The sequence below is a fragment of the Barbus barbus genome (assembly GCF_936440315.1).
Source record: "Barbus barbus genome assembly, chromosome: 19".
Lineage (NCBI taxonomy): Eukaryota > Metazoa > Chordata > Actinopteri > Cypriniformes > Cyprinidae > Barbus > Barbus barbus.
This window is the reverse complement of record NC_136747.1, coordinates 1929893-1946129: the sequence shown is the minus strand read 5'-3', so window position 1 is coordinate 1946129 and position 16237 is coordinate 1929893. Positions and strand designations below refer to the sequence as shown.

General features: G+C 41.5%; 1 protein-coding gene across 1 annotated transcript in view; it reads left to right on the top strand.

Moving 5' to 3' along the window:
- LOC306885560 (G1/S-specific cyclin-E2-like) overlaps nt 1–16237 on the top strand; it is a 36959-nt gene that overhangs the window by 19561 nt on the left and 1161 nt on the right. The window contains exons 7-11 of the mRNA XM_079442171.1: nt 12159–12305; nt 14418–14513; nt 15381–15515; nt 15613–15724; nt 16045–16202. Of these exons, the coding sequence (XP_079298297.1) occupies nt 12159–12305; nt 14418–14513; nt 15381–15515; nt 15613–15724; nt 16045–16202 (648 nt within the window). The remainder of the gene's footprint in view (nt 1–12158; nt 12306–14417; nt 14514–15380; nt 15516–15612; nt 15725–16044; nt 16203–16237) is intronic.

Below are 16237 nucleotides of genomic sequence, written 5' to 3'. Positions count from 1 at the left end.
GTGTTACCCTGAGAGGGTGGGAGGGCGGTGACAAAATCTAGAGCGATATGGGACCAGGGTCTCGAAGGGACCGGCAGCGGTTGAAGGAGCCCATCTGGGGGTCTATTGGAAGTCTTACCAGTGGCACAAACTGAGCAAGCCAAAACAAAACTGTGAACATCACGAGCCATAAGTGGCCACCAAAATCGTTGTTTGACTAAAGATATAGTGCGACTGACTCCTGGATGACAAGCCACATTGGAACAATGACCCCACTGAATAACGTCGGACCGTAATCCCTCCGGCACAAACAACCGGTTCGGTGGGCAGCCGACCGGAGGCGTTACCCCTTGTAAGGCTGTTTTGACCTTCGATTCGACCTCCCATGTGAGTGTGGAGACAATAAGTGTCTCTGGAAAAATGCACTCGGAGTAGACGGGCGATCGGAACGGTCAAAAATACGTGATAAGGAATCGGGTTTGATGTTCTTGGAACCCGGGCGGTACGAGAGAGTGAAATCAAAACGTCCGAAAAAAAGTGCCCACCGAGCCTGCCTGGAGTTCAATCTTTTGGCAGTTCTAATGTATTCTAAGTTCTTATGATCGGTCCATACGATAAAAGGTACCCCTGACCCTTCTAACCAGTGACGCCATTCCTCCAATGCTAACTTGACTGCCAACAACTCTCGGTTACCAATGTCATAATTACTCTCGGCAGGGGACAAACGATGGGACAAAAACGCGCATGGATGCATTCTGTCGTCCGCCGGAGAGCGCTGGGATAGCACTGCACCTACCCCCACCTCTGACGCATCGACCTCCACCACGAACTGACGTGATGGATCAGGGGTGACTAAGATGGGGGCTGAAACGAAGCGGCCCTTCAGTTTGGCAAACGCAGCCTCAGCTGCGTCTGACCACCTGAACGTAGTCCTGGGGGAGGTCAAGGCAGTCAGAGGCGCGGCTAGTTGGCTGAAATTGCGAATAAAACGCCGGTAGAAGTTGGCGAAGCCCAGAAACCTCTGTAGGGCCTTACGGGAATCTGGACTTGGCCACTCCACCACAGCCTTAACCTTGTCAGGATCCATGCGCACTCCCTCGGACGACACAATGTACCCTAGAAAAGGAACAGACTGTGCATGAAAAGCGCATTTCTCCGCCTTGACAAAAAGCCCATTCTCTAGCAACCTCTGAAGCACTCGCCGGACGTGCTGCACATGTTCCTGGAGAGATGAAGAAAAAATCAGTATGTCATCCAGGTAAACATATATGAACTGATCTACCATATCTCGCAGCACGTCATTGATGAGTGCCTGGAAGACCGCTGGGGAGTTGGACAGCCCGAAGGGCATGACCAAGTACTCAAAGTGCCCCCTAGGGGTGTTAAAAGCAGTCTTCCACTCATCCCCCTTCCTAATGCGGACCAAATGATAAGCATTACGTAAATCCAATTTTGTGAAAATAGACGCTCCCTGCAATCTCTCGAAGGCTGAAGACATTAACGGCAAAGGATAGGTATTCTTTACCGTGATGTTGTTCAGTCTCCGGTAATCAATACAAGGTCGCAGGGATCCGTCCTTCTTCCCCACAAAAAAGAACCCCGCCCCCGCTGGAGAAGAGGAGGGGCGGATGAACCCTGCTGCTAGAGAATCAGAAATATTTTTCTCCATAGCCTCTCTCTCTGGAACAGAAAGTGAATATAACTTGCCCTTAGGCGGAGACGTACCTGGCAGTAACTCTATAGCACAGTCATAGGGACGATGCGGAGGGAGAGAAGCAACCCGAGACTTACTGAACACCTCCTTCAGGTCGTGATACTCCGTGGGCACGTTTGACCAATCCACTGTCTCCTCCTGAAACGTAGAAACAGAAACAGACGGACAAGCAGACACAAGACAAGACTCATAACATTCACTGCTCCATTCCGATACTGATTTCTGCTGCCAATCGATCCTGGGGTTGTGTTTGGTGAACCAAGGGTGACCTAAAACAATGGGTGCCAGGGGGGAGTCCAGAATGTAGAATGAGATGGTTTCAGAATGGTTGCCAGATACAATGAGTGTGACGGGTCCAGTGGTGAAGGAAATGATGGGAAGGGCTTGGCCATTGAGAGCGTGAACAGCGATGGTCTGAGTGAGGGGTAGAAGGGGAGCTTGGATCTTGAGTGCGAATGTGTGGTCCATAAAATTACCCTCGGCCCCAGAGTCCAATAGTGCTTGACAGTCGTGATTGTGGGCTGACCATCGTAGTCTTACCGGGAGGAGTGTAGATGTTGATGAGGTCTTCTCTGCAGAGATCCCACCCGACAGTAGCCTCAACCTTACTGCCGGGCTGGCCCCTTTAGCCGGGCAGTTGTGAGCAAAATGTCCTGCCGCGCTGCAGTAAAGGCATAGGCCCTGGGATCTCCGCCTCTCCTTCTCCTCCCAGGAAAGCCGAGCTCGCCCGACCTGCATGGGCTCGTGATCGTGGACGGGACTGACCACGTCCCTGCCGCTGGCTCGTAACTCCGGTGTGGCTGCAGGAGCCCGAGCGGATAACAACCGGTGTTCCGCTCGAGTGATTCGGGAATCTACCCGAATCGCCAGCTCGATCAAGCCATTGAGAGTGGTGGGTAAATCCAAGACATAAATCTCTCTGTGGACGCGGTCAGCCAGCCCATGCAGGAACATATCCCACTGCGCCTCCTCGTTCCACTGACACTCTGCCGCCAAAGTCCGGAACTCGATGGAGTAGTCGGCCACCGACCTCTCCTCCTGTCTGAGGTCCGCCAGGACCCGGGCCGCCTCTCTTCCCGCGACCGCACGGTCGAAGACCCTCCTCATCTCGGCGGAGAGTGTCTGGAACGAGGCACAGCATGGATCCTGGTTCTCCCACACCGCCGTTCCCCATAGCGCCGCTCTCCCCGTCAGTAAGGTGAGCACGAATGCCACCTTGCTCCGTTCGCTGCCAAAGGTTCTGGGTTGCAGGGAAAAATGCATCGAACAATGAGTCAAAAATGCTCTGCAAAAATTTGGCTCACCCTTGTATAGTTCGGGAGTGGGTAGGCGGGGCTCTGACAGGGAGACGGTCTCAGGTGGTACGAGGGGAGTAGGCGATGTGAGTGACGCAGTGGGAACTCGCAGATGTTGTAATTGCTGGGTGAGCTCGGACACCTGCGTCACCAGAGCTTGAATAGCCCGACCCGATTCGGTCATCCTCCTCTCCTGTGTGTCCATCCGCGACATGCTGCGACGGATGAACTCCTCCAGCAAGGAAGAGGACCCGCTTGCTGCTTCCATCTGTGGTCAGATCGTTCTGTCACGGGAATAATCTGGAGGAAGCAAGGATGCAAGCAAAACATAGATTTAATGATGTCAGATGATAATACAAGGAACCAAAGTCTCTCGGGTGGGCAGGTGACGCAGGGACAAAATGGACAGCGTGCTGATGATGAGTGATGACGGTGAATCCAGTGCCGGTGAACATCCAGAAGACGAAAACCACGAAGACTCCACACAGACGAGGACCAGGAGCACTGAAGCAGACGGCACACGAGGCACGACACGGAGGACATCAAACAACGATCTGACAAAGAGAGGAGAGTGCGGTGAGGCTTTAAAGGTGAGTGGATTGGCAGCAGCTGGTGCGGGGAGTGAGATCAGCTGGCGCGCTGATGAGCGCCGAGCGGTAACGCCCACTCGCACATCCACACACACAGAGAACAACAATTACACGAGACATGAAGAAGCCAGTGAATTCATGAACCGTGACATAGACGTGTTTATAGTAAGTAAAGAAGCCCCCTTTGTATTTTTACATATGTTTCCTATCATGAGGGTCAGCACATTCCATCTATGCAAGCCTTCGACACACAGGCATATGATTATAATGGAAATATAGCTTAATACATAAGTGGTTAAATTCACATTAATTATACTTGATTAATTCATCTTTTGACTAATAAAAATCTTCTACATCAGCAGGTGTCACTGTTCCTTCAGGTGCGTCCTCACGCTCCTCTGATTGATAGTTCTCCACGCCTCCACAAGCTGATTTCAGATGTCTGTGGTAGTCTTCCATTTCTTTGAGCATTTCTGAAAGACGTTAGGCTTGTTCGACTTCATGCGGTGCCGCAAAGATTGGCTGCCGCCTGACAAAAGCAATGCATTCTGGTTAGAACATTTGTCCGACTTTGATCGGCGCTGCAACTGCCTTACGATCACGTGCCATCAAACTACCGCGAGAGCAAAACGAGACCAGCTGCCGAGGGCAGGCGCTGCAGTTGCTCAAAATCGGCTGCAAAAGCCTTGATGACACACTTTATTCTCATTGGTTAGATTCTGCGATGACAAGTACGACATGTGTTGTGTGTTTATTCTAACAATTAAATTCCGGTAATGCTCACAAATCTGTGTTTTTATAACAGTAAAGCTTTTTTATTGTAGTCGCACTGTTATCTTGAGTCATTTTTATCAAAAACACTGATAAAAGCATATATATCTCCACTTTATTGGTATTTAAATAGTATATGTTTATGTTTAACTTTATTCATGAACAGATGGCGCTGTATTAAGCATTATATAAAAAAGTGTTTCTGTTTCCCATGAAAACGTGTCTGTGTAATTGACATATTGCATTTAATTCACTTTATCTGTGATAAGAGTATGGAAACACCATGAGAGCGTCACTACCGGGAGCAGAAAGTATCCGACCTGATGTCTCCACTTTTAATTCCGCCCCGACTGCAAGTGGCTACTCTCACCAGCCGGTGGCAGGCTAGTGTAGTTCGTCTTGAACAAGCCTAATGATATGTGGGTGGCTCACCTGTTTTCTCTTCCGCTCTGTAGTCCTTGGCTCCACCTCCTGGGCTGTTCTCTCTCTCTCTCTCTCTCTCATGGTCTTGGCTGTAGCAGTGGTGTAGATGTTTTCAGTGTCTCCCTCTGTAGCTCCAGCTCCTCCCGCTTGGCTGTGTGGGTTTCTTTCTTCCCTGTTGTCTGCCATTCTCCTCAGTTCACCACTGCAGCTCTACTCAGTTGTTTCAACTTCTGTATTTATATCTTGTACTTTATCCCTCAAATTCTATTGGCCCCTTTATATCTATTGTTCCCTGTACTAAAGGAATTTGGTTTACAGCTTGATCGCAGGAAGGAGCATTTGGAGGTGGCTTTTCTTCTTTTGTGTCATTATTTTTATTCTCTTTTTCTTGTTTCTCCAATTTTAATAATTTTATTCCATATTGTTTGAACAGGGTCAATACCCCTAATTCTTGTTCCCTTTTTTCATTTCTCTTTTTAGATTTGTCATTGGTCTTGTAATTTTTTAACAAGACCTCCATTTCTTTACACTTTACCACATCAAATGTTCCCTCTGCTGGCCATTTAGTAGCCAATTTCTTTGTTCTCTCTGCCCATCTTTTCGAGAGTTCCCTGATTAACTCTTTACAGGCTGGATTTTTAGAAGCCAATAATTCCACTGGAGTTGACATTTTTTCTTTTTCTTTTTCCCTCATTGATTTACCTCTCTAATCCCAGACTCCTAGTTTATAGCTAATCTTCACCAGGCTCATCAGACGAGGATCACTAAAAGTATCCGACCCCCTGCACTTTTGCTGTGCGGAGGACTTATCACTTTTATGGGATTTGGTTAGATTGTCTCAAATATTTCAAAATAATTGCAATATGTTTTCTAGTTAGTAATTTGGACGGTTAACACAAGGCCTTTTGGTTCTTTCCATTGCAAATTGCTTTTTGTCCAAATTATGTTTTCTCCCAAGCTAAATGCCTCAAAACTCTACAGCCTCCTCAAATTGAATTTGCGACCTGTAGCCGTCACTCCTCCTGCCCAAATTGAATAAGTGAAAGATCGGGTTAACTGTATGCAAAACCCTCCTATATAAATATTAAATTCATCTTTCGTACAATACTTTAAGTTTAATGGTTCCATAAATTCAATTAATAATCTTTTTTCTTGTAGTGATAGAATTTGTCTGCGCCTTCTTTCACTTCTTTTCTTTTTCTTATTTACAACAATTTCATCGCCCATTTTTTCCTTTTTTTCTTTTTTTTTTTTCCTATTTAAATAGATTAAGCAATGATCTCAACATCTGCTGTTCTATTTCTTAATGCTGGTGGATTTCTACCAACATATGTCCATGTGTAATGGTCTACTTCTCAACACAATCATCATCATCATCAGTCGTCTCAGTATCCTGCTGGTTATATACAATGCCAGTCCACTCCCTGTCTCATTTACACTAACTTTTATGTTATGCTTGAGGTATAACATAGACCCCATCATTAGGTTTTATCTTTGATTATTATTATTATCCTGATATTTAATGAATTTCCTAATTACATAAGATCCTTTTAGGAATTTGTTTTTACTTAATAATAATGTTTCTGATGTCCGTTATGACATGACTACATAACTGCTGTTATATAATGTTTGGGGTCATATTGACCTCAATAACAGTATTGAGAGCAAAGGATTTTCACATGTTTGATCATAGCCATGTTTCATCAATTTAGCCTTCATCACGACTTGCCTAAATTGAAATCTATAGATATACTAAAACAGTTCAAGCATATAACAATGTTTAAACATTAAACCTAGATAAATGTGCGCTGCATCCTAGTTTGTGCGGAGAGTGGAATCTAAATCGCAGGACATGGAGGCACCAGAGCAATCAATTGTATTTTTTTCAATTGGAACAACTTACGCCATAATATTTGCTCATAAAAGTAAGAGTAATACATCATTCGTAACTGTAAAGGGTCTATTTTTATTTGTGTGCCCTCACATATCAACTAAAATAATATATATATGTCTAATATTTTATATATATAAAATATATATCAAAAACAAAAACTCTTTCATCATAATCCATGAAGATGCACTTCTCTCTAAAGGCGTGTCTAATGAGGAGATGGCGAGTCGGGATCATCATCTTCATCTTTGCAACACTGACACAGACACTAGTTTATTAGTAAATAATTCAAATATCACCTTACTATCCCCCCCCCCCCCCCCCCAACACATTCATGGTAATTACTTTTGCTGGGGCTTTGCAGCAAGCTTCAGCCTATTGCATGCATTTGAACGCAGAACTCTTCAGCTGCTCTGACGGCTCTCTGCTGCTAAACACTTCGAGCCGCTCATGACAGAGGCACGGTCTCGTGTTGTTTCCACCAGCGCGGCAATTTTTTTCATCACTAATAGGCCCTTTTCACAATGACGTCACCTAACTTCCGCTTTTCCGCAAAGCAGTGGATCCGTACTTCCGTTATACCTTTACATCGGAGACTTCACGGGAAAATGCGGGAACAACTTGAAATCTAAAGACGTACGCTAAGAGTTAAGACTAATAACGTTAATGTACTTACAGTCGGGTTCTTTTGCGAACGTTATTCTACATCTTTGCTTTAGATGGTTGGAGGCTAACCTGCAGCAATGTTATAGATTTGAGTTCAGATTTGTATGATAACGTTTACGTCTCCACACAAAATATAGCCTACTTAAAATATTTTCACTTATTTCGGTTTATTCCCTGGATAATTTATTTTATTTCAGTTGATGTTAATATTGCAATAGTGAGTACACTGTAAATGTTCATGCAAGTGTTGTTATTCTGCAATAAAAAAAGACAAATGTCATAATTTGTTTTGTTTTTTTTTACTATGGGAAAAATTGCATGGACACAAGTCCATATTACAAGTTTCACATCCATAAATGCAAGTGGTCTGAAAAGAAACCCAGTATTATCCAGTTCAAGAATAAGAAACAGTGGACATAACATGGGCCTTTTTTCATAGATGTTTAGAAAATAGGAAGGAGGAAGTCAAGTGATGTCATCAGTGTGATTTTTATTTCAAAATAAATGATTTTTGTTGAAGGGTATAACACCAGTGACAACTCCATGGGACCACCGTTTTCATTATATATTTTATCATATTTATTCAGCATTTATATATATTTTTGACCTCAAAATAAAGCACTTGCCACATCATTGCTGTGGGGACAAGCAGTTTTGTGGTGCTTGGAATTCTTTATAATTAATTAAAAAACAAATATTGCCACATTGATGGCTCAATAAGGTGTAATTGTTCAAATAACATATTGTTTCATTTTAAAATAAAAAGAATTCTTTTTATATATTCAAGTGTAATATTTCTGTAAAGGCTAGGGACAGAAAAATTGACATTTCCATAGAATGACCCATTTATTTATTTATGAATTAAATTGTGTCATGTTTATCAAAATAAAGTGGAAAAATATAGACCCCATTTTATTGATATTTAAATAGTACAGGCTTATGTTGAATATTCTTGTACATACAGACGCTGTATTAAACAGTACATAAATTATTGAATGTATAGTCTTTCTGTTACCACATGCAAATATCTAAAATGTATTTGACAAATATATCTAACAGCAATAAAGACAGCAAACACTGCGCAAGAGTCGCAGAAATCAGAAAGTACAACTTCTCCGTTCACAACTCCTCCCTCGACTTCAAGCGGCAAATCTCGCTGATAGGTATTCGGCAAGTTCATTTGAGATGCCAGACACCTCGTCTTGAATGAGGACGAGAGTAGAAAGCTGCAGTCATCCTTTAATCGTATTTGTGGCAGATGTATAAGTGTCTGGTTGAACTCCATACCGGTAGCGATAGCGCTTTACTATGCGGGCGGAAGTAAAAATACCCTGCTTCGACTCAAAACGGAAGTTGCGTGACGTCATGTGAAAAGGGCCTATTGATGGATGTCTAAAATATAAAAATAAGGAGAAACCTAAAACAGGCCCGAGGCCCGACCCGCATCTGAACTATGATGTGAAAATTGGCCCGAAGCCCTGAAAGGGCTGAAATGCAGGGCTCTACAACATGCAGGTTCTCAATCTCACGTGTGCATTCAGGCACACATATGCATGCTCTCTCTCTCACACACAAACTCAAAACTGCTCTGTTCTCCTCCTCCCTGCACTTCTGCTTTTGCTTTCACTCTTTGCTGACACTCACGGAGATACTTTCACTCTCTCACTCACACAGAGGTTCCTCGCTTGCAAACACAGACCAGATGAGAGAGAAGGAACGAACGAACCTCTAGGAATGAACAATCAGTCACTTTTTACTTTTTCTTTATCAATAGTTGTGTTTCACAATTTGGATCACAGCATCGGCAACTTGGATGGTGGAACACCTGACAAAGCCAGTTCTTTGGAATATTTTTTGTTCTTTCAACTCTTATAATTCTCTTAACACACTCTTTACTTTCCAATCACCATCTTATTGCCGCCTTTATAGTTTTACAATTGTTCACACTGGTTTTTCATACCACTGCAATCATAAACAGTCACATAAAACATAAAATCAGCACATTTAGCTTCATGCAAAGCCCAGTACAATTAATGTGGTTAGTATCTCAGCCAAGCAAGCAGCACGTAATGTATCCAGCGCACGCACACATATGATGCCATATACAGTTTTGGGTAGGGCTGGGTATCGTTCAAAAATTTTCGATACCGGTACCGATACCGATACCTTGAGTTCGATACTGGTTCCTGAACGATACTTTTTTCGATACCAGTTTTATGAAATCAGTTTTAATAAGATTACATTATCTCAAAAAAAAAAATTTTAATGTTGATATTTATACAGACTCAAAGCTTCATCTCCTGAGCCACTGCACAAAGGAACAAAATATAAACTTTGTGGGGGAAGTCGTGGCCTAATGGTTAGAGAGTCGGACTCGTAATCGAAAGGTTGCGAGTTCGAGCCCCCGGCCGGCAGGGATTGTAGGTGGGGGAGTGAATGTCCAGCGCTCTCTCCACCCTCAATACCACGACTGAGGTGCCCTTGAGCAAGGCACCGAACCCCCAATTGCTCCCCGGGCGCCGCAGCATGGCTGCCCACTGCTCCGGGTGTGTGTGTGTGTGTGTGTGTGTGTGTGTGTGTGTGTGTGTGTGTGTGTGTGTGTGTGTGTGTGTGTGTGTGTGTGTGTGTGTGTGTGTGTGTGTGTGTGTGTGTGTGCGCATTTGTTCACTACTCACTGCTGTGTGTGTGCACTTGGATGGGTTAAACGCAGAGCACCAATTTCGAGTATGGGTCACCATACTTGACAATACGTCACTACTACTTTTTATATATCCAACACAATAAATAAATAATTTTAATAAAGTTCAAATTGTTTTCAGTTTACACATCTGTTAGGCTACGTTTACATTAGTGCGTGTTCATTTTAAAACACATCATCACTTCTAGGTTGTTAAAGACTTCAAGAAATTTAAAATCTTCATCCACTTTTATAAGTGGGTGTTTTATTTTCTTTCACCATATGTTTTATTGTTATTAAATGCTGGTGTAGTATGTCTAATTATTTGAATGCATAAAAAAACCTTAGTTTATTTAAATTTATTCTTAAAATAGCCTTATGAAAGGTTTTATTTTTCCTCAGAAATTCTGTGTTCTGTATCTGGTTATCAAATGAAGACATAAAACATTAATTTAATTTCTTTAAATTATTGAAAATCAAAGTTTATTTATTTTGGCAAACAAAGGGGGTTTACTATTAAAATAAAAAAATGGAATAACTTTTGTGTGATAATTTCTAAAAAAAAATAATAATAAAGTTTTAATAATTTTAATAGTAGCCTAGTAGTAACAGTATGTACTGTCCGCTGAACAATATTAATATATTTCTGCCGCAGTGTCTTCCAAGTTAAACCGAACTTTTATTTTGACGGGTTTCCGGGAATACCTTTACAGTTCTGTGTGTATATGATATGACGTTAGTTTTACTCGAATCAAACGGTAAAATGCTCATTAATTGACTCTCACAGCAGTTCTGGAGATGTTGTTCATGTGTTTATGTCCTCATTTAGAGAGGCGGCAGACGCTGAAATGACCGCGAGCGTCACGCGAGCTTCAGTCTGTGTGTTGTAAACAAACCGTGCGATATAGAGAGCAGACTGCTCCGTGCGCTTTCGAAACGGAGGTCAAACACTGATCTATCAGCGCCGCGCCGCTTCTAGTCAAACAAAGCTAGTGCTGCAGGATTATTGGCTCACTGACGGTGATGAGATTAACCCCTTAGGTATCGAAATTTGGTACCGAACGACAAGACGTTTTTCGATACTCGGTGGTATCGAGGCAATTCGGTCGGTGCCTAAAAAGTATCGAACTCGATACCCAGCCCTAGTTTTGGGTGTTTCATTTTTAATTTTATGAAAGCTTCAAGTGCAGTTAATTATTTGTAAGTGCATACAGACGACGGTGGTGTTGAAGCTCTTTTATTTGCCGTCAAACGGTTGACCACTACCGTGTGTGTGTCCTGTCGCAAAATGCAGCGAAAAGTCCTACATGACAGTAATAGTGTGATTCAGGTGTTTACATGTCTGTCTTCAATAGTGCGACTAAAATAGGAATACTCCACATGTCTTAATTCGATTTGTGTTTACTTCGATTATGACTTTAGCCGGATTAAGGTAATCAAAAATCTCTGTTTACATGGTAATCTCTTAATCAGAGTATTGTCTTAATCGTATAAAAATCGTAATATTGATGTCCATGTAAACGTATTCAGTTATGCCAGTAGGTGGCAAAAAGGGTCTGTTAAAATGTATTTGTCTTTGAATAATACAAGAGATTCATTCAAGAACACTGATTCATCCAGTAATGAAACAAGTACATCTTGAGTGAGTTATTGAATCATTACATGACTCATAAATTACATGTGATTTTGTTTAGTTGTCTAATGTTTTTTCTTCAGAATTATAAGAGAACCACAATTTTCATTGGGAAAAAAAACAACCTCAATTTATCCAGAATCTTGCAGACTCCAACATAATCTGACTCCATTAAAGTTGTTATTTATTTAATCCCTGTTGACATGTCAAAGAGAACTGATAGGAAGGAAGATGCTGGATTCTATGTAGGAGCTCCAGAGTTATTTAGTAAAGCTTAAACTCCTGACTACGAACTCAAGTAATCAAAGGAGCATTCTTGTAATTTATTGCTAAAGACTTTGCATTTGTTAAACGTGTCAGAGAATCACTCTCCCAGACATCTTCTCTAGTTTAATCTTGTTAAAGCAAAAAAAACTAAAAGCATCACAAGATCACTCACTGATTGACTAGTCAACTAGAGTCAGTTGCTGGTTATAGAAAAATATCTTTTAATCCTTTGTCTTTTCTCTCTCTCTTTAGGTGTGTGAATCATACACACTTCACAGACAGACCTTCTACCTGGCTCAGGACTTCTTTGACAGGTACATGTTGTCCCAGAGTGACGTGCAAAAGGATCAACTGCAGCTCATAGGAATCACGGCTCTGTTCATCTCCTCCAAAATAGAGGTATACAACTGTCTGCTCGATGAACATCACATTAGACTTGAAATTGTATTACATCTGGTCAAGATAAAATTATTTTTAACACATAGTCTGACATCAGTGCAAAAACAGCTAGAGAAAAAACTAAAGCATTATATTATGTCGTAAGGCTGTGCTCAAAGCTCAGAACAGGTTCAACTGTACGGCAGTTGAATTCAGTATTAATCAGGGACGTGGTTTTTATGGGGTTTTTTATATGTTCGGTGTCTCAGAGGGACTAGATTCACATTAAATGCTGTTCCACACAAACTCAATCTCTCCAAGCGCATAATTTGGATCGCAATAGCATGCATTTGAAAGCACAACATACCACTTCCAAATTTATAATTAGAAACGGTTATAAATTGGTTTTCAACAAAAGAGGGTCTTTGAGGTGTCCCTGCGGTTTTCCATTCAAATAAAAACTCTTATTTATTTTCATTTTTATAATTTAAGAGAAATATTTAATTTTTTGGCCTATGTCAACTGAAGTAATAAAAAAAGTTACTAACAAAACCCTCTACAATGTGAGTAAATCACTCGCATATACGACTAATCTTCACCCTGGGTGGCGAAATGTCTAATATTGGCCACTGGCTAATAAATGCTCAGATTTTACTCGCCAGTGTGTGAGTTGGCGGCTAAGTATTAGTTTAGCACAGATATATTTTCACTCTCTGAACACACTGACTGAGCGCTTCAGAGTGTCGCTCTCTGTGCTATTTTTCAGTTCATCTGAATGGATGCAGCACACCTGTATTTGACGTACCGTAAGCTCTAGTGTAACGGCGCACGACTCGCCGTCGCTTTGGTGAGAGCACGAGAGAGTCTTATATATCATGAAGAATTGACACGCTACATGTAAACGATAATGGTTAGAGAGTCGTACTTGTAATCCAAAGGTTGTGGGTTCGAGTCTCGGGCCGGCAGGGATTGTAGGTGGGGGGAGTGAATGTGCAGCGCTCTCTCCACCCTCAATACCACGACTGAGGTGCCCTTGAGCAAGACACCGAACCCCCAACTGCTCCCCGGGCGCCGCAGCATAAATGGCTGCCCACTGCTCCGGGTGTGTGTTCACGGTGTGTGTGTGTTCACTGCTGTGTGTGTGTGTGTGTGTGTGTGTACGTTGGATGGGTTAAATGCAGGCTCATTGGCTGGTGCTCACCTATTATCGTTCCTGTTTTGATTTCAGCAAATCAGTTGGAGTGAACGCACACAACCTGATTAATATTCATGAATCCAGCAGCTCGTTAATCCTTTGTGCATTTATTATTAAAAGAATAATAATTTCCTCTTTTTTCTTTTGTTCTTGGATTAATAGACATCACAGCAGCTGGTTATTATCTTATTTGCCTGCTATTGCTTTAAAAGCTGCTGCTGCTGAAGGTGATGGGGATCTGACATGCATCTTATTTTCTCACAAATCTCTTTACCTTTTCTGAACCACTTCAGGTCTTAACGTCTCTACTAATGAGCGGACGAGTTGAATCGGGTGTTTAAGATGAGGGAGACAGTGCTGGGGTGCTTCAGGACAGTTTTTAAAACCATTTCAGAGACATGTTCTTAAATGTGACGCATATATAACATTGCATGCATGCACAGTTTTCAGGCAGCTTTAATCGCCTTTTTGGTAACTTCATGCCTTAACTGACGGCATAACTAGGACATTGCATGCACGTAGTTTCTTTCGCTGTATGATATGAAATGATACAGGCTACAGCGTGCGCCGGCACCTTTGTGCTTGTGCTTGAAGATCGCACGCTACAAGCACAGTATCTTGTCCTTGCCAGTTGCGAATGGGGTGGCCAACCCTAGTCCCGCCCCTGCATTAATTGCGTTAAATATTTTTAATGCGTTAATCTCAAAAAATTAATTGCATGCGTTAACGTGCTAATTTTGACACCATTAATATATATATATATATATATATATAATGTATTTCCTTTTTGTGATCGCATGCCTGATTAATGTTCAAGTTGTGAAGCTATCCTATGCATGGTGTCAAAAATAAATAGGTCTTTTTTCATCTACGCTGGAGCTACTATCTGCATAAGAAAGGGATCACTTCAAACCACTGCATGTTCCTTGTTCTTATAGGAAATATATCCTCCAAAAATCACTGAGTTGGCTTATGTGTCTGATGGAGCCTGTCTGGAGGAGGAGATCCTGCAGATGGAGCTGATCATGTTGAAGGTGTGGACAGAGAAATCATTTCTGCTTCTGCGGTGGAGACCCCTAAGAGGAGAGAGAGACAGAGCTTTCATACGAGGATGCAAAAATCATTACAGAGATTTATAAATCAGTTTTATTAATACGTCAAAACATGGATAAATAGATATAAAAAACCAACATATGTGACCCTGGAGCACAAAACCAGTCTTAAGTCGCTGGGGTATATTTGTAGCAATAAGCCAACAATACATTGTATGAGTCAAAATTATCAATTTTTCCTTTATGCCAAAAATCATCTGGATATTAAGATCATGTTCCATGAAGATATTTTGTAAATTTCCTACCATAAATATATCAAAACTTAATTATTGATTAGTAATATGCATTGCTAAGAACTTCATTTGAACAACTTTAAAAGTGATTTTCTCAATATTTAGATTTTTTTGCACCCTCAGATTCCAGATTTTCAAATAGTTGTATCTCAGACAAATATTGTCCTATCATAACAAACCATACATCAATGGAAAGATTATTTATTCAGCTTTCAGATGATGTATAAATCAGACTGGATTTGTGGTCCAGGGCAATACAATTTAGCATGTGATTATGCAGAAATGGATAACACTGGGCTTCAAATATTTTTCATTTGTCTGTTGCATTTTATGCATCTTAATTTTTGATTACCAATTTCATTCACATTTCATATATTTAAAAAAAAAAAAAAAAATTCTAACAATGATTTACTTGCAAGAATGTCCCCTACTTTTTTCTCAATGTAGTAAAGTTGAAAACCGGAACACAAAGCATCTAATAAAAAAATAAAACAAGAAAGTCTTTGAGTTGTGGATGTGTGTGTGTTATTCAAGCATGTGTTTATGTACTCAACAGGTGTTAAACTGGGATCTTTGTCCAGAGACTGTGGTCTCGTGGGTGAAGCTCTACATTCAGATTGCATCACTGTACGACGTCACCGATCTATTAGTGCCTCAGTTTTCTCAGGAAACCTACATTCAGATCACACAGGTACACACTCTTTCCCCACGCCATTATAAACTATTCAGTTATAACATCTGGACAACTACTGTGAACATTTGAATGGTTTTTGTGTTGTTTGTTTTAGCTCTTAGATTTGTGCATCCTTGATATCAACTCTTTGGACTTTAAATATGGAGTCTTAGCAGCGGCTGCTTTTTGCCATTTCGTGTCAGCTGATGTCATCCAAAAAGTATCGGGTAAGATTTTCATTTGCAAGGTCTACTGTTATATTAGCTCTTCATGTTTCTAAAGCTGTTAGATGTGTACATTTTGTGATCATCTAAAGAGTTCAGAGATGCATGTGCCCACATTGTGTGAATGCTAGTTCATCTTGATACACATAAAGGGCACACACGTTCATATGTAGTTACTTATAGCAAACATACATTTTAATATAACTGCATCAAAATTGTCGTTGTATTTGTTATATTGCTGAGCAAAGCATAAAGAGTAGTAGTTTTAAAGCATGTTACAGTGTCTCAGTGTAGATGAGACGAAGTGTTTGTGCTCCACACAGGACTGAAGTGGGAGGCCATCGAGGCCTGTGTGAACTGGATGGCTCCTTTCGTGGAGACCATGATGTGTTACGAGAGCGCACAGCTGAGAGAGTTTGGGCAAGTGCCGTCTGAGGACAGACACAACATTCAGACACACGTGAACTACCTCTGCATGCTGGTGAGTCTCGTGCTCAACTAATATTAATCACCGAG